This window comes from Peromyscus eremicus, chromosome 15, assembly GCF_949786415.1.
Source record: "Peromyscus eremicus chromosome 15, PerEre_H2_v1, whole genome shotgun sequence".
Taxonomy (NCBI): Eukaryota; Metazoa; Chordata; class Mammalia; order Rodentia; family Cricetidae; genus Peromyscus; species Peromyscus eremicus.
Genome location: NC_081431.1, coordinates 81421903 through 81440190, shown reverse-complemented (window position 1 = coordinate 81440190; position 18288 = coordinate 81421903). Strand labels below are relative to the sequence as shown.

General features: G+C 42.3%; 1 protein-coding gene across 3 annotated transcripts in view; it reads right to left on the bottom strand.

Moving 5' to 3' along the window:
• The window catches only part of LOC131925151 (contactin-associated protein like 5-1-like), an 898625-nt gene that overhangs the window by 507295 nt on the left and 373042 nt on the right, over positions 1-18288 (bottom strand). For all 3 annotated transcript variants that reach the window (XM_059280428.1, XM_059280429.1, XM_059280430.1), the window contains exon 4: positions 9564-9711. In XM_059280428.1, coding sequence (XP_059136411.1) covers positions 9564-9711 — 148 coding nt within the window. The remainder of the gene's footprint in view (positions 1-9563; positions 9712-18288) is intronic.

Sequence of the window (18288 nt, the reverse complement as noted above, 5' to 3'; positions counted from 1 at the left end):
AGATGGCTGAAGCAGAGACGATACGTGATTGATTTGGGGAAAGAGAGCATGACTTTGGCTCAGAGGGTGATGAATTTTGGATGATATCACTTGGCAGTAATTAACCAAACAGGAGCAAGGTCTTGTGTAGAGGGAGGAACCTGGGGTATAAAGAGAGGGTTGTAATTCTTAATGAGTCTGGGGAGCCTGGCAGATCATTATGCTTTATCAGAATTTATAATGCTTTTTAAAATTAATTAGCTTCCCATACATAAAGAAATTCAAATAGAAGCCCCAGAGAAAATTCAATGTAGCTTAAAGTCTCCAGATGGCTTGATGGAAGAGGTCAAAATCCTTCAGGACCGGGAATGTAAAACCTCAACCATTTACCTCTACCAGAAAGATACGTACCTGATTAGAAAGGAGAAAAGAACGGGGAATGTGCGACCTAAATATCCAAGGAACAAAGCTTATTTGGGGGCTAATCACATGCCAAACACTGCTTTAAGGAATCGGAGGCATTAAAGCAAGCAGGTATTGTTTCCATTTTTATAGAGGACTTGAGACTGCGCAAGGTTACAGAAGGTGTTAATGCTAAAGGCAGGTCACCCGGCCATCCTTATAGAGGACTTAAGACTGCCCAAGGTTACAGATGGAGTTAATGCTAAAGGCAGGTCACCTGGCCATCCTTATAGAGGACTTAAGACTGCCCAAGGTTACAGATGGAGTTAATGCTAAACACAGGTCACCTGGCCATCTTGGTGTTTTAAGCCCAGTCCGTGTGTTGAATATGGCCATGTATGATGTTAGAAAGCTTTCTAGAAGATAGTTCAACTGGTAAAGTACTTGCCACACAAGTTTGTGGACCTGAGTTCAAATCCCAGATCTTCTGTAAAAAGACAGGCATGATGGGAATGACATTTCTCTAGTCCTACTACTGGGGAGGCAGAGGTATGTGGACCCCTTGGGATTGGTGGACATGCAACCTAGACTGTTTTCTCAACATTTATTTATTTCCTGTGAGGGAGGGTGTATGTGCACCATAGGACAACTTTTGGTTAGAATGAGTGGGCTTATTAAGTATGTAGCAAGATAAAGTTGGATCTCTCTTTCCCCTGTGTGGGTCCCAGGGATCTAGCTCAGGTCATTAGACTTCATGGCAAGAGCCTTTACCCACTAAGCCATCTTACTGGCTCTGCTTGAAAATTCTGAAGATCCACAGTTACTTATAAAAATGACAGGGCAATCTAAGAAGGAATTAACTATAAAAAATAGTTACATAGAAATGGAGCTTGAGACAATGGGCTTAAATTCTGGCTCTTTATCATAACTACCCATAAACAACAGAAAGACTCTCGTGGTCAGAGTCGGTATTTTTATGTTATTTTTCTTTTGAGACAGGGACTCTGGCCCATTCTGGCTTTGAAGTGGCTATGTAGCTGAGGTTGACCTTGAACTTCTGATCCTTCTGCCTCTACCTCCTGATTACAGGAAGCATGTTATGTCAGCTTTATATGGTGCTAGAAACTGAGGCTGTGCTTTGTGCATGCTAGGGCAGCATTCTTCTAATAGAGCAACACTCTAGGCTCCAGGGACTTATTTAGAAACCAATGGAAACAAGTGATTCTTATGCAGAATTAGGTGTGAAGGTGCAGGTGAGGGACACAGGAGTGGAGATGTGTGAGTGTAGGAGCTGTTGCTCCTGGCAACAATTCAACATCGTCCCTGGAGCCTCTTAATGGCTTGTGTTCGGAAATTGTAGGTTGCTGTTTTTGACTTTGGGAGTGAAAAACTAGCCTGGGTGTCGTAAGATTGATTATGATCTTTTTCTTCCAAGAAAATGTTTTATGCCGCATGATTGAATACTTCCAGACATAAATGCAGGGCCACAAGGGAAGACTAGTGCCAACTTTGTTCAGACCCTACCTTACCTCAGCAAATATGGTTTATGACATTAGAGATGCTGTGTCTATGATGTCCAATTACTACGGAATGAAATTGGCCCTATCTGTGCAGAGTACTAGGGATCAAGAACATAACCTTCTTGGCTGTATGGAACTCATAACTTGGTAGGTGATACAGGTAATTTTCAATGAAACATACCTATAAATTATTAAATAAAGTCATTTAAAACAGATGGAAGAATGATAAGTAACAGATGATAGGTGAATTAGTAGGTAAAATATGATAAATAATAGAAAAAGACATGATAGACAGACAGACAGATGATGTTATCTCCGTCTATTGCCATTTGTTCTTTTAGAACTTAGAAACCTCACCAAAGGGGATGGGAATTCTGCCAGCAACATTCTCTATTAGAAATCCAGGCTCAGTAAGGCTTCCCCAGTCAACTCTGCTAAAGGTTCTGGGAGCCGAATCTGATGATGTTTTGCATGAATATATGTATCTATCTGAGTGCTATCAGTTTTTCTACCTGCTGCTTATTCTTTTACTTTATCTTGCTACATAATAAGCCCACTCATTCTAACCAAAAGTATGGCTACAGAATCTCGTTCTCTGGATAGTACAAAACAACTTGCTAAGTAATTGAGAATGAACTTCTCAGGGTCTTGAGTGTACCACAGTGAGGTGGGAGCAGAGGCATGAGCCACCATGCTATGTTAAGAGTGTGCTGGGAGCGAGATCCAGGAAAAGGCGCAAAGCTACACAGAGAAACCCTGTCTCAAAAAAACCAAACAAAAAAAAAGAGTGTGCTGGGAATCAAACTCAGATCTAGGTAAATGGTCAACCAACTGAGGTACATCCTAAGGTTAATTTTTATCAAAATACTGAGGCAGAATTAGAGATTTACAGGCCCACAGAAACAAATGTAATTCCCTTAAAAAGTAGAAATGACTGTATTAACAAAAAGTAATTCAATGTGACCTGCCTGCCTAAGCCGAGACAATGAGACTGGCCTAGCACATGTGTCTACCCATTCAACAAATAAGCAGTTTTAATGCTCCTAAAACTGCTTATTCTGTCATGGTCTTTAACTTACCTGCTAGTGCAAGGAACTGGAAAGGAAGATGGGTATCAACTTAGCATCAACAAACAGACAGGAGTCTGGTTTGTGGTACCATGTAGTAAATGAAGTCACACCTTAGAATCACACATCATTAGCAGGTGCACAGAAAGTAAGTCAGGTACTTTTAAGGGGCATTAGAATGTACACCTTTGAGATTGTCACTGATAAACTGAAAATCACATTGACATACAGCCAGGGGAAATGTTATTATTTGTTCAAGGACGTGCACAGGTCCTGAGGTACTGAAGTCCTGGCACAAGTCAGGAACAATGAGGTTGTTGGGCCAGAAAGCAGGAAAGAAAGATAAAAGCAGGGACAGAAAGAGAGGAAGAGCAGTGTAGGGAGGGAAGAGAAGAGGAGGGATGAGGAGGGAAGGTGGGGGAAGAGGAGGGGAGAGAAGAGAGTTATAGGGGAGTGTTACTGGGAATTTTGGTTGTGGAATCGCAATTATATTAGAGAATCAGGAAGCTGGAGAAATATGTGATTATTACGTATAAAGATCATTTTGGTGTTTATGAAATGTAGAGGTGGTTGCATGAGGATGAGAACAGAAACTACTGATATCCAGCAGCTGAGCACAGAGGCTTTCCTGCACAGGGTGGAGGATGTGGGTTCAGGGTATTTGCTGATACAGCTTCTGGGACTTGTGGGATGGTTACTAGACAAGGCAATAGAGGGAAGAGCAATGATAAACTCCTTCTCAGGATCAACACCAACAGACAGGGTGTAGTGGCCATTGGCTGAGACAGAAGAGATGGGGAGAAGAAAATCTGCAGACACTGGTTAGCCAAGATTCTTTTTGTCTATATTAAACCTGAGACATTTAACACATTTTCATGTGGAAGCAGAAAGAGGGCAACTGTGTATTTATATTTCCATAGGCCAGGGTGGAAGACAGATGTGGAAGTGATAAACGTGTTATCACTTTTGTAATGAATGGGATGTTCACAGCTATGGGACCCTATGATAAACGTGTAATCACTTTTGTAATGAATGGGATGTTCACAGCCATGGGACCCTATGAGTTTAGCAACCATGCGCTATCGACAGAAAAGCTCAGAGACCTGAAGCTAATGGGAAACCTTAAAGGGAAAGGGGTCATAAGTGAAAATGTGGAAAAGATAGATTTGCTTTCCTTAAAAAACAAAAACAACACAATAATAAATTTTTATTTATTCTTTGAAAATTTCATAGATTTATAATTCCCTCTTCAACTTCCCTTGCCTCCTCAACACATCAGCTTTCCTACTTTCCTATTCTTAAAAAGAAACCTGAAGAGCCAATGAATGACATATATATGGGCACAACAACCCACCCCTAATCCTCAAACCCAGGGAACATCCTGGAAGAGGTGGTAGGAAGGATCTGAGAGCTAGAGGGTTGGGAGGGTGCTCTGAAACGCTATCTTCTGCTTTTGTGTCTCAGTATCTTGTTATGCAGTCCAGGCTGGCTTCAAATTCCAACTAATGTTATTTCTGTTTGTTTATCTCATGGGTGCTGAAATTACAGATGTATGCTACCTCGCTGGGCTCAAAAAACTCTGTCTATGACTGTCTATCTGTCTCTCTCTCTCATGTGTGCATGTATGTGTATGTTTGTGTGTGTGTGTCTTGTGTATTGTGTGTTGTAAGTGTGTGTTGTGTGTGTGTGTGTGTGTGTGTGTGTGTGTGTGTGTGTGTATACGTGTCTGGGTGTCTAATTTGAGGAGGACACAGGAAAGGGTTAATATAGGGTATCTTCTTCTACAACTCTGCTCCTTATTTTTTGAGACAGGGTCTCTCACAGACCTGTAGCTCTACAATTGGCCAGACTAGTTGCCCAGCAAGCCTCAGAGCCCCTCCTGAATCTGCGTCCTCAGCACTTGGATCATAGGTACATGCTGGCAGGCCCAACTCTTTTTCTTTTAAACATCTGTTCAGGAGGGTCACTTTAGGTCACCATGCTCAGCAAGAAAGGACTTTACTGTCCAAGACATCTCTCCAGCCATAAAGATGCTTTTAAAAATAGATCAAAGAGTAGCTTGAAATAATGACTGTGGAGGGTATTTGGCTATGTGGAGGCCATTGGCAAGTCGTGATGAAAATAGTTGTCCCATAGAAACAGTAAGTAGAGTGTTTATACATCATCAGGAGAATTAAGCCAGTGTGAATTTCACAGAGCAGACCATTCATTGATGGGCTTGAAAGTGGAAGGAGCTGAAGGTGCTGTCCAAACGGAGAATGCCTTTTTCACCTGACACTCAGTTCTGCTCTTTAACCAGCCCACTGTTTGAATCAAACTCATTCAGGCTATGGTGTGTTATCCCTTTTATTTAAAAATCACTTGATTACAGAGCTGGAGAGCTTGCTCAGAGGCAAACAGTACTGGCTGCTCTTCCAGAGGACTCGGGTTCAATTCCCAGTGCCCACACAGCAGCTCACGACTGATCCAATGCCCTGCTCTGACTTCTTTGAGTATGGCATTCATGTGGTACATAGACACACATGGTAGAACACACATACACATAAAATTAAAAGTAAAAAAAATAAATAAAATCAACTGGTTACAGACCTAACCTATACAACATCTCAGCAACTCTTGGAACAGTATGTGGCTGTATACCTTAGGGCTAGAGCCCGGCCAAGTTGACCCATCCAGCTAACCCTCAGTTGTCTGAAGACTTTGGTGAAGTTCTATGCAAATAGAGGCAGGAAGAGAAAGCAATAACTAAGGACAGATTTTAGAAAAAGCATTGTCTAGATAGAAGATGATTAAAAGGAGAGGGAGGTCCTAAACAGAGCCACAGGGTCTTTGGTTAGGGTTGTTTGGTGGCATGTATGGCAGGGTTTTTATGTTAATGGGAACAGTCCAGGAACAAATGGGGATACAGTGATGGTGGAAGGCTGTGTCTGTGGTGTCTATTCTCAGTTGTCAACTTGACATGCCTGAAAAGAATGTCCTCCATAAAATCTGCCTGTGCACATATTCATGGGGCATTCTCTTGATGGCTAATTCATGAAATAGGACTCCTCCCACTGTGGGCAGTGCCATTCTTAGGCAGTTGGGTGTGAACTATATAAGAATAAAGGTGACTATGAACTGGGAAGTTAACCAGTAAGCGTAATTCCTCCATTGATTCCGCTTCAGGTTCTACCTCCAGGTTCTTGCCTTGAGCTCCTGCTCTGGTTTTCCTCCATCATGTACTATAAATCAAATAAACCCTTCTTGCTCCAAGTTGCTTTGGTCAGTGTTTTAGCATATCAACAGAGGAACAAACTAGAACAGACTAGATCCAGAAGCCATGGTGAGGGCTTGGGTTTTCATACAGAGAGACATATGTGTAAGATCATGGGAAATCAATGCCAGCTACTGGTATAAAACTAGGAAGCTCATTCTGTCTTGAATAGCACCCCAAGGTGGATAACACCCCACTGATGGTCAGTTTTACTGGATGAACTCCATCGTTTTAGATAATCCACCAGATATAGGGGAGCCTGCAGTGGAGGGGGCAGGCCTGGGTTCCTACAAAGTCAGGAGTATCTTAGATTGAACAAGAGTCAATTTACAGGATTAACAGATTTGTGGGTACATTTCTACTTCAGAAAAAAAGTACATGTTTTCTTGGTAGGAGATACTTTGTTGGCATAGATTATGAATGAGTCCATCATTGGAGAAAACTAAAATGTTGCTCAAGGATACCTTCCAACCTGATAGCTTATTGGCTGTGGAGCTAGCTCCGTAGGTAGCATTTGTGTTACAAACACAAGGGCATTAGTTTGATCCCCAGGCCTGGTTGGAGAAGGCTGGGCTGCTGGTACGTGCCCAGTACTGGGAAGGGAGAGACAAGCAGAGGCCTGGGTTCACTGGCCAGCCAGCCTGGCCTACTAGTCAAGCCCCAGGAGAGGTAATATGGGCTTATAGGTCCAGCCTTCGGAGGGAGAGACTATGATCCCTAGGGTACACTGGCCTGTCAAGCCCCAGGCCAGGAACAGGTCTTGTCTCAAAAAAAACAAGGTGAGCAGCACCTGTGGGAGGACAGTTGATGTTGACTTCTGGTCTCTACACACACGCCCATACATGTACTGGCAATCCTGTACAGACACATGCACCAACACACACATACACATATACGCTTAAAGTAAAGGCTATAATCTAAGTAAAACCATGATCCTTTGGGGTGGGCATACATCGTGAGTATATAGAAGGTATAATAATGAAAAACCAAAGTCATTCTGGGTAAAAAAAAACAAAACTAAAATATGGAGACATTTGAAAGACTAATAAAAATTACTAGACCAGGGCAAGAAAATGACCCCTTAGTGAGTAAGCATACTCGCTGCCAAACCTTATAACCTGAGCTCAGTCCTCAGGATCCGCATGGTAAAATGAGGGAACAGATTCTCAGTAGTTGTTCTCTGACCTCCACATGCACACCGTGATGTCATGTATGTGTGTGGACATGTACACACACACACACACACACACACACACACACACACTCTAAAATGTAATTGAAATTATTAGACTCAAAGAGATCACTGTATAAATAACATAAATAAACTTTCTCAAGTGTTTTTTCATCATGAAGTTCTTAACAAATAAGTAAGCAAATACCAACAGCAACAGCCACAGACTCTTCCCAGAAGTGATAAAAGGTCCTCACTAAGAGACAAGGTACAGGGGGAATTAAAGGTCCCAGACTGCAAGTGGCAAAGTCCTTCCTTGACTAGACTGTCAACACATCTCTCGTAAATCATACTCTTTCGAAAAGTGCGTGTTCACGATAAATACAGTCATTTCTCCAAAAAATCTCTTCCCCACAGGGCTTCATTTTTCTGACAGATATACCTTCACCTATAGTTTACTTGAGGAATCATTAACATTCTGTTTTTTGTATTTTCATTCCCCCAAATCTTAATTCAGTGCTTACGACATTGGGGAAGCAAATGAGTTTTCATGGAGCACTTCAAATGCTTCTGAGGCAAGTGCTGTTTTGACCTGGTTTTGATGAACAGCACTAGTGTGTCATACGTGAGCTCCTTCCATGACCCAACCCAGTAATTCACTGAACTGTTGTGATAGTTTTAATTGCCTCATGACAGCAAGGAGTCACCTATGAAGAGAACTTCAATAAGGAAGTGTTTAGATTTGTTTGGCCTGTGGCCATGTCCGGGGAGAATTATCTTGATTATGTGAGGACACACCCACTCTGGGTGGCTCCACTGCCTGAGCAGGGTACCCCTGCATTGCTGAGAGTGATGGAACAAGCTGAGCCTAGCATGTGGCCTGCATGCTTTGCTCTGCTCTTACTGTCAGTGCGATGTGACTAACCTCTTCAGCTTTCTGCCACCTTAACTGCCTGACAATGATGGATTGTAACCCGAGACCGTGAGCCGAAATAACTATCTCCTTTCCTTTAAAGCTGCTTTGTCAAGGTATTTTATCTCATTAATAGGAAACAGAGCTAAGATAACTATGGTTTTAAAAAAAGTGTGTTGATTGAGTCTGTTCACTAATTATGCATCATTGGATATTGATACAGCAAATAATCACATGAATGCCGCTGCTTACAAGAAGAAAATCAATTTGTAATGACACAGTTCACATGTTCAGCATCATGCTTACAGGAGAGAAGTAGGATAGCAGCATTCTCCCATGACTCCTTCCTTCTATAACTCTCTTCAGTTCTTTCCATGTTACAGCCTCCTTATGCTTACAATGGATCCTTACCTCAAATTCACTATCAACACCTCTCAGGATAACACATGGATACTATGATTGCAGAAGAAGAGACCTGCATGAGTTACCTAGGGTGGAAATTTCCTTTTCTTCTAGAATGCAAAGAAAGAGAGCAGGCTCCTTTCATGCTTCTAGGGTAGAGTAAGAGCTTCTCAGTACATCACCACACTTTTGGGGAAAAGCTGAGCATAGCTATTTCTGATTGCAAATGGCAAATGGTTACTCAAGTCCCAAGAGTTCTTACTTTGAACTTTTGTTGAGGCTTTATTGCATTATTGCCTCATCCTACAGAGCCCTGTAGAATATAAGAAGATTTCTACTTCTCAGCTGATGTACACATTTTTATATATGTGTGTGTGTGTGTGTGTGTGTGTGTGTGTGTGTGTGTATTATTTAAAATCTAGAATAAAATGAGATAACTAGAGGCTGGGGAAATAGCTGTGCTTCAAAAGTGCTTGCCTGGCAAGCATGAAGATCTGAATTCCATTCCTAAAGCCCACATCAAGCTGGAGGTGAGGGTGTGCACATTGGGAATCCCAGCAGTGAGGAAATGGGGATGACAAGACCTATGTGGGTCACTGGTAAGTCAGCATAGACTCAGCTGGAAGTTCCATATTAAGTGAAAAATACTAGGTTCGGATGATGGACTTTGTTCTTCAGGAACACTGGAAATTTCTGTCTGCCCTGCTTTTGTACTCGCACACATGAACACACACACACACACACACACACACACACACACACACAAATTATAATTACCCATATGAATAATCGTGCATTCCATGGGCAACATCATTCACCCACTTAGCTATGTGACTTTGAACATGTGGGTACTTACTGTAGGAGCATCCATAGACCTCCACTCTCATGCCAATCTTCCCACTCGGATTCCACTCCAGTGGCACAAAGCGAACAAAGCGGGTTCTCATTGAATGGAGCAGCTTGTGATGCACCACACTGTCAGCATTCATGTTTCCTGCAAATGTCTGAAAAGAGAGGGCAACTCAGTGAGCTCTACAGTGCCAAGACATGTCAACATATGTATGCGTGCTTCTCCAATCAGACTTTTGGCGAAGGACCACAGTGAAAGCCCTAGTTTCTTTGACATTGATCTAATGTGGGCGACAGTCCTGCCACATGCATTACTTTTTTTTCATTAGCACCAAATACTATATTTTATGATGTTCTTCTCCCTACCATCCATGCCTAGCTGCATTTTCTGAATAAAGAAAACTGCAGGCTATGACACCTAAGATTTAAAGTTAACAACAGTGTACAGTTTCAGTTTCACACATGTCCATACTATAAGATAACTGACAATGCCCTCCAGGAAAGAACGGGTTTTTTTCTGAAATAATTGTCAATGTTTTTTTGAGGCCAGTTATTGCACCGAGCATGTAACATCCTCATTACTAAATAAATAAATGAATAAATAAACAAACCTAGTGCAGGAAGGAAAGAACAAAAGGAAGTGAATCTTCAAATCACTCAGTCACTCAGTAGTTAGAAATTCGCCTGAGGTTCACTTCCACGACTGTCCTATTCCAAGACTCTTGCTTATTTTTGTAGTACCCACTCTCTAACTACACCATCAGCAGGGTTCACAGGAAGGAACCATCACAGTCTAGCTATATATATGGTTCATTTTTTTCTGTTCATTTGTGATTGATGTTTATTTGACAAAAATCACACATGGTCTGAAGAGATGGTTCCATGTTTGCTTCTTAGCCCACTACCCAGGGCTAGTGTGGTCAGAGATCTTAGAGGAAAACATAAAATCGGCACTTTACTAAAACAGAATAATCTCTAACTACATTCTAATATTTATCCTTATACACAGAGTAAGTGAAGTCCTCACCCCTCATCAAGGAAAGTTTTCCTTGAAACAGATAGAGAAAACATCACAGAAAACTACAACTGATCAAAATGCAGAGAAAAAGTAATGATATTCATTCCCACCTGATGCATTTACAACACAACTCTTGCACCAAAGACTGAGGGATCATTATGGAAGAGATGGATGAAAGATTGTTAAGAGCCAGAGGAAGGGGAAGTTTCCTGTGAGATTGAGTATCCTAGGTATGTCAGGGAAGCTCCATCCATGAACTCTCAACCACAATGCTGCCTAAATAAGATCCAAGCAAGCCCAACAATAATAGACATGTTAACAGGAAAGGGGAAGTTCATGAGGCTTCAACCCTAGACAAAGAACTATAAGCAACTAAGGAATGCTGAAAGCAGAATAGTCTTCCCTCTTCTCTGTCTTTGACTGGACTCCTGGAGCTCTTCCTGGTGTTTGGCTATGGATCTCTGCATCTGTTTCCATCAGTCACTGGAGAAAAGCTCTGTGATGACAGTTAGGGTATTCACTGATCTGATCACTAGGGTAAGCCAGTTCAGTATAGGCACCCTCTCCACTATTTCTAGTAGTCAAAGCTGGGGTCATCCTTGGGGATTCCTGGCAACTTCCTTAGCACCAGGGTTCTCTCTATCCCCACGATATCTCTCTCTATCATGGTATCTCATTCATTGCTTTCACACTTCATCCCTGTTCCATCTCAACCATTCCATTCCCTTATGTTCTCATCCACTACTCCCTACACTCCATTGCCCACCCTTCATCCCCAGTTTACTCATGGAGATCTTATCTATTTCCCCTTCCCAGGGTGGTCCATGCATCCCTCTTTGGGTCTTTCTTGTTAGCTAGCTTCTCTGGAGTTGTGAGTTGTTGTCTGGTTATCCTTCGCTTTACATCTAGTATCCACTTATGAGTGGGTAGTGCATCAGGATCCTGATGGGAAAACCTTCAGAGACAACCAAACCAAACTAGTGGGAACTCATGAAAGTTGGATCAATGGTTGTGGAGCCTGCATGGGACTGGACTAGGCCCTCTGCATGGCGAGACAATTGTGTAACTTGATTTGCTTGGGGGGGGGGGCTGGCAGTAGGATCAGAATCCATCCCTGGTTCATGAGCAGGCTTTTTGGAGACCACTATCTAGGATGCGACACCTCGTGCAGCCTTGAGGCAGGGGGAAAGGCTTGGGCTTGCCTCTACTGGATGTGCCTACCATGGGAGACCTTGCCTTCTTGGGGGGGGGGGGAAGTGGGGAGTGGGTTGGGAGGGGAGGGCTGGGGGTTCAGGAGAAGGGAAGAGGGGGATCTTTGATTGGTATGTAAAATTTTCTTAATAAAAAAAATGAATAGGCTTCCTTTGGGAAGTGTTCCTCAACTGGTTATCCACTATCAAATGCTCAGCCCTAAAATCAGATACACACACACACACACACACAAACACACAGAAAACACAGCACAAGTCCTGATTGCTCCACTTGCACTGTGTCTCATAGTCTTCATCTGCATAATTTATTATTTTAGAATTATGTTTTTTTTCTGTAGATGGCATCCAAAGGCTTAAACTTCATCTTTAAAAAAAAAAATGTGATCAAACATCTGTAAAAAAATCAGCATTTAAACCTTTTAAAGCCCATAGCTCAGTATCAGTAAGTGAATTTATGGTGCGTATAACTCTTCCCATTGAGTTTGTCCACACTATTGTCTATGTAGCAGTGACAGGTTGTGAGCTGCCACTCAGATGTGTGTGTTTCATTGGATCATGATTGACCTTCTCAGCTTCAGTAATCTGTAGTCTACCTGGGCATATGCAGTGACAACAACCAATAGAGATCTGATTCCCCTCTAATAGCCAAAGTCAACACCAAGAGAAAAGATTTAAGATGCAGGGAAGAAGGCAGAGAGAGAGGGAAACAGACAGACAGACAGAGAGGAGAGAGACAGACAGACAGAGAGAAAAAAAGACAGACAGGCAGACAGACAGACAGAGAGAAAAAGATTCCTAAAGGACACACTTGTGAAAATACCATTGTTTGAAAGTATATTGTGTATTCTAAAGTAGGAACATACTGATACCTGGAAGCCACATGCAAAGCCTTTGAAAACCAACATTTCTAAATGCCATTCAAAGGCCTGTCTCTCCAAGAGGGCAAACTAAAGGGAAGGAAATACTGGAAGCTTGGAGCTAATCCCAAAGGCATTTTCTTTTATTTGATAAGCCATCTTTAATAAGACATGAGGTAATTAACATGCAAAACGCAGAGTTAAAGCTGAAATGCATAAATCCACTCCAGCTTCCCAGTTCCCAACTGCTCTTCTGGGGTGTGTGATAAAGTGGGTTTCCATCAAGCACTCAGATAATGGAAAAAAGAAGTTATAAGCAAGGCATTGGCCAATATTGGTGACTGAGGGGGATTGTAAAACATTATATTTTGGGAGATAAAAGGAAAATGAAAACATTGAATTCTCCTCTGAGTTCTAGCTTTTTTTTTTTATTAGTGATGAATGTCTGTTTTGTCATTGTAAATGAACAGAAATGTAGCTGCTATTTTACAGGACAGTCACTGATTTATGCTGAAAGGTCTCCGATCCGTATTTGAGGGCCCTGTAGGAACTTGGTTGTATCTTTGTGGTCAGTGAGGGGAGATGTTTGATCCACATTATACATCTCTGTTATGTAACAGTTTTGTCTGGGATTGAAACATTCCATTCTGAAGGAAGCTCCTTAAGCAGGAAGGTAAACAACTCAAAAATAACTTCAGGAGGTCCCGGAACTGACCAGAGTAGTCAGTCCACTAGGCCCCTCCCTGCAGAGTAAGCAATAACAGCTAAATGTCATGCTCTGAAGAGCAGAACCAAGCTTCAACGAAGACTCTCAGACCAGACCAGCTGCCTGGAGGAAAGCAGGAACCAGGCAAGCTGCCTGAAGAACTTCAGACAAACCCAGGAACCTGGAAAGGACACTTTTCAACCTGCTGAGGTTCTGCAGTGGGCTCCAGCTTCCCAGTATTGGGCTCCAGCTTCCCAGTATTGGGCTCCAGCTTCCCAGTATTGGGCTCCAGCTTCCCAGCATTGGGCTCCAGCTTCCCAGCATTGTGAGCTGTCACCCTCAGGGATGGGCCTTGATGATGCAGCTCTCTTTATTTATGGCCCTGTAAATAAACCCTCATCCATACCCCTGTAACTAATCCCAATAAAACTCAATAGTTTACCAAGTTGAACTTGGGTGGTATCCATACTTTTGTCTCTCATGGGTTCCCTGTCTGGAGTAAGTAGACATGTTGCATCTCCCCAGGGAAGTTCTGTCACACAACACCCTTCCCCATGGCATTCTGCCTCCTTTCTCTGGTTTTGGCCTCTATAGTAAGGAACAATACAAGAATTTCAAGAAACAATACATCTTGACTGACAAGGGTTCACATTAATATGATTCAACTTGGAGATGGTATGAAATGATAGTGATTTAGTAGACTCTGTACATCCAGTGATGATGAGCAGTGTGGTCTTCTCTCCTGGCATGCTAAACAGTATGCTTGAGTTGACACTGCTGCCAGCCACAAAGATAAGCTACTGGCACATCTGTACTGAGCTAGGTGTATTATGTAGCGTGCACTTATAAAGAACAGTAGATTTATCAGGATATGAAATTTTGAAGGATGTACAGACGGCTATCCGGGTATTATGGTTGTGACCACAGGTGGAGATTGGTTAATGATGCCTATGCTGATAGGACCAAATTAGAACAATCAGGACTCATGTCCCTCCCTTACTCCTAGGAAACACCCTCCCCCTCTGACTATTCAGTAGGGTAACCATACCACATATGACATCGTGCTATCTCCAGTGAGTCTCTCATTAGAAATTCCTCCAGGGAATTTGCTATTTTCTTAGTACTACACATCCCCGGCCCAGCCTCTGACACTTATGATCTTACATAGTAAAAGGCCACCTGGGCAGCTGGCTCTTCTTCAGTTTTGTGACCACAGCTGACAGTCACTCTCCTAGTCATAAGAGAAAATGAAATGAAAGCCAAAGTCCTAATGTTGTCCACTTTGTTGTTAATTTACCTGTATTAAAGTTATTTTGCATGCAAATCTTACCACATGTAATGTTTCCAGATACACCTGCTAGAACGCCCTCTTCACATAACACAGGTCCCTTTATGTGACAAGTTTCTATAAACTTACTGGAAATTATATCCTGTCCCCAAAGGATTGAGGGTAATGTTTTAATAATTCCTCCCATTTGAAGAACAAAACAGAGACCCAGACAACAGTAACAGGAGTAGCAAGCCTTCCCTCGATATGTAGGACCTCATTACCCCGGAGCATCTAGATCCCTCCCCTAAATCTCCTTCTCAAGGCAGCTAGTCCTAGGGCCTAAGAGCTGATTCATTCAGGAAAGTGACCCCCATACAAGCATGAGGGCCAGACTTCAATTTCTTGAACTCATGTAAAAGCCAAGCACCAGAGTGCAGATGTGTAGTCACAGCACTGGGGAGGGGCTGAAAGGATCCCTGAAGTTCATCGGACCGTAGCCTAACTAAACTTGATAGGCAGCCTCCAGGTTCTGTCTCAAAAAATAAGATGTTACAATGACAAGATGGTTCAGTGGACAGAGCCTTATGTCCAGCCTTGAAGACCAGAATTTAATCCCTAGATACTACAAGTCAACCTGACTACTGAAGGTTTTGACTCTGTATATGTCTGTGCAAACACACACACACACACACACACACACACACACACACACATAAATAAAAAATGATAGATAGATAGATAGATAGATATAGAGAGAGACAGAGAGATAGATAAAATTTTAAAAGGTGAAATGCAATTAAGAAAATCATCTCATGTGAACCCTGGCCTCGGTGTGCTACTTGCAAACCTGTGCACACACATGCATGTACCTGCACACACAGAGATAAAAATTAAAAAGTGATTATTCAATATCCTATTTTCTTATCATTTGTCTAGTTTGATGAAAAATTATGATTCGCTAGAAATCACTCTCTTCTACCAACAACTTAAATTTAAGTAAAGTTCTTTGGGCATCCAGAATTGTAAACGTCAAAAGATTTCTTGAAAAAGTAATTTTGAAGCAGTGGATGATGCCTCAAACCACTTTGTCCCTGCTCATGCCTACACTAACAACCAATCACCTTTGATTTGGAAGGAAGCTTCTTCATAAGTAGCTCGAACTTCTTCTGATATAAAAAAGAACCCTGTCAGCTGTTCAAACAGTGGAGCAGCTTCCTTATGGTAACCAGTGTGTGCTTCAACTGTTATGACAAAATAAATAAACCATGTATATCAACAGTGTTAGCAGAGCAACTTAGGGGAGAAAGAGTTTATTTGATGCAGAGTTGGAGGAGCTGCAGTCCATCATTCATGGCAACAGGAACAGAGAGGCCGGCTGGTCATAGAGCATACATAGTCAGGAAGCAGAGAATGAACAGGAAGTTGATCAGGACTATAGAGTCTCCTCGCCCATCCCGAGAGTCAGTAGTCCACTTCCTCCCATGAGGCTCTGTCTCCTAAAGGTTCCACAATGTTCCCAATCACAAACAGCACCACCAGCTGGGAGCCAAGTGTTCAAACACATAGGCTTATGGTGGGATGTTTTGCATTCAAACCACAACATCAATCAAGGCCAAACAAGTATATGAGTTTTTTTTTTTTTTGCCCATTGACTTAGATGATTCAGACAACTAGTTAGTCATAAAGGCCAAAGGCACATAGATATTAAATTACTGAGTACAAATGGTCCACACCGAACCCTTCCATTGCTGTTGAGTTTTTGCAGCTCCATCTGTGTGGAGGATAAGGGTTGATAAAGTGACTATTGACAAGCATGTCTCATGTTTATGTTTCCATCTCTACACTGCAGGTGTAACACCAATATGTATGCAGCTCTGCCATATGCCGCACACTTGGGAAGACTGAAACACTCTCTTAGCAAAATCAGTCTTTTCACACTCCACTAGAAAAAGAGAATACCTTTACCCTTATGAAAAACAAATAGAAAAATTTCCTGTAGAAAGCTACTATACCAAAGCTGACAGCAGGGCTAGGCCTTCTCTTGTTAGATCTGGGGTAAGATGTGAGAGTTCTGTAAGGACTAGGCCAAGAGATAGGAGGGAGCTCACTTATGTGTCTAAGGTAAGACACCAGGAAAAGCGGGTAACGAAAACCAAGCCAGAAGGCTAGCTAAGCTTGTTAACCAGTTCACATGGCAATGACTCCAGGTGTGGTCCTTGTATGCTTGTATGCTAGTATTAGATGAGCTTTTGGAAATACATTAGCTTTTGAAAGTTCACCCCTTGTTCTGGGATTAATTTTGTAACTGTGGTGGTATGAAAGAAAATGGCTGCCAAAGGGCATGGCACTACTAGGAGGAGTGGCCATCTTAGAGTAGGTGTGGTCTCATTGAAGGCAGTGTGCAACTGTGGATGTGGGCTTTGAGATCTTACATAAGCTCAAGATACTGTCCAGTGTCTTAGACCCCTTCTTGTTGTCTGCAAGATGTAGAACTCTCAGCTTCTTTTCCAGCACCATGTCTGCCTGCAAGCCACCATGTCCCACCATGATGATAATGGACTGAACCTCTGAAAATGAAAGCCACTCCAATTAAATGATTTTCCTTTATAGAGTTGCTGTGGTCATGGCGTCTCTTCACAGCAACAGAAACCTTAAGTAAGACAGTAATTGTTTGTTGAGACAATGGACCCCAAGACATTAGCATTTCCTCGGGCATTCATTGTTAGGGGAGGAAAACGCCTGTGCCAGTGAAGGAGGAACTTGTCTCCCAGCAGGAGACTCACGCAGTGCTGGCACCTTGTCAGACCTCTTTGCTGAAAGACTTGAGTGGAACTAGCAGTGGGCAGGGCCACACCCTGACCACGACTTCATCTTACCTCTTGCTTTCTATTCAAGTCTATATAGAAGAGCCCCCGGTTTGAGAAGTAGAAATGTTTTTGACCCCTATCTGTGGCCACACTGAACACTCTACTTTCTCCACTTTTAACCACTGCTAGCTTGCTATGTCTGCCTAGGCCCAGGCTCTGATGCCCCCAAATCTGTTATTGGTGTCTTTCAAAATGAAAAGGGGAGATACCTTCTTCTCTCCTTTCCTCTGCTATCTTCCTTCCCATCCTTTTTCTCTTCTCTCTTCCTCTCTCCACCGTAAGGACACAGGAGAGGAGAGCTATCTGCAGATCAGGTAGTAGAGTCTCAGCAGATGCTGGATTTATGAATTGGTCTTGTTTTTCCTGACTCCAAACACATGAGAAATAAATTTCTGTTTTTTTGGTCTACCCAGTCTACAGTAATTAAGATAACATCTTTAAAATGATCATTGTACACTGAATAACTTTGAAATCTAAACACAAAGGGTGCCACTATAGAAACTGAATGGCAAAGAATGCCCTTGTCTTCTTTTATTAAGGAAGTATCACACATTTTTTTCTACACATGGAGGTTGAGGATATAGCTCAGATGGTACACTGTTTGCATGAAGCCCTGAGTTTAATCTCTAGCACTGAAAACAGGCATGGTTGCACACATCTATAACATTGGCACAGGAGATAGATAGAGGAGGATGAGAAAAATCAAAGCCATCCTTGTTATGTAATGAATTTGAATTCAACCTGGGTTATATGGGAGCCTGTTCCCATACCCCAAAATACTTAAGGACCTTCAACATTGCAAC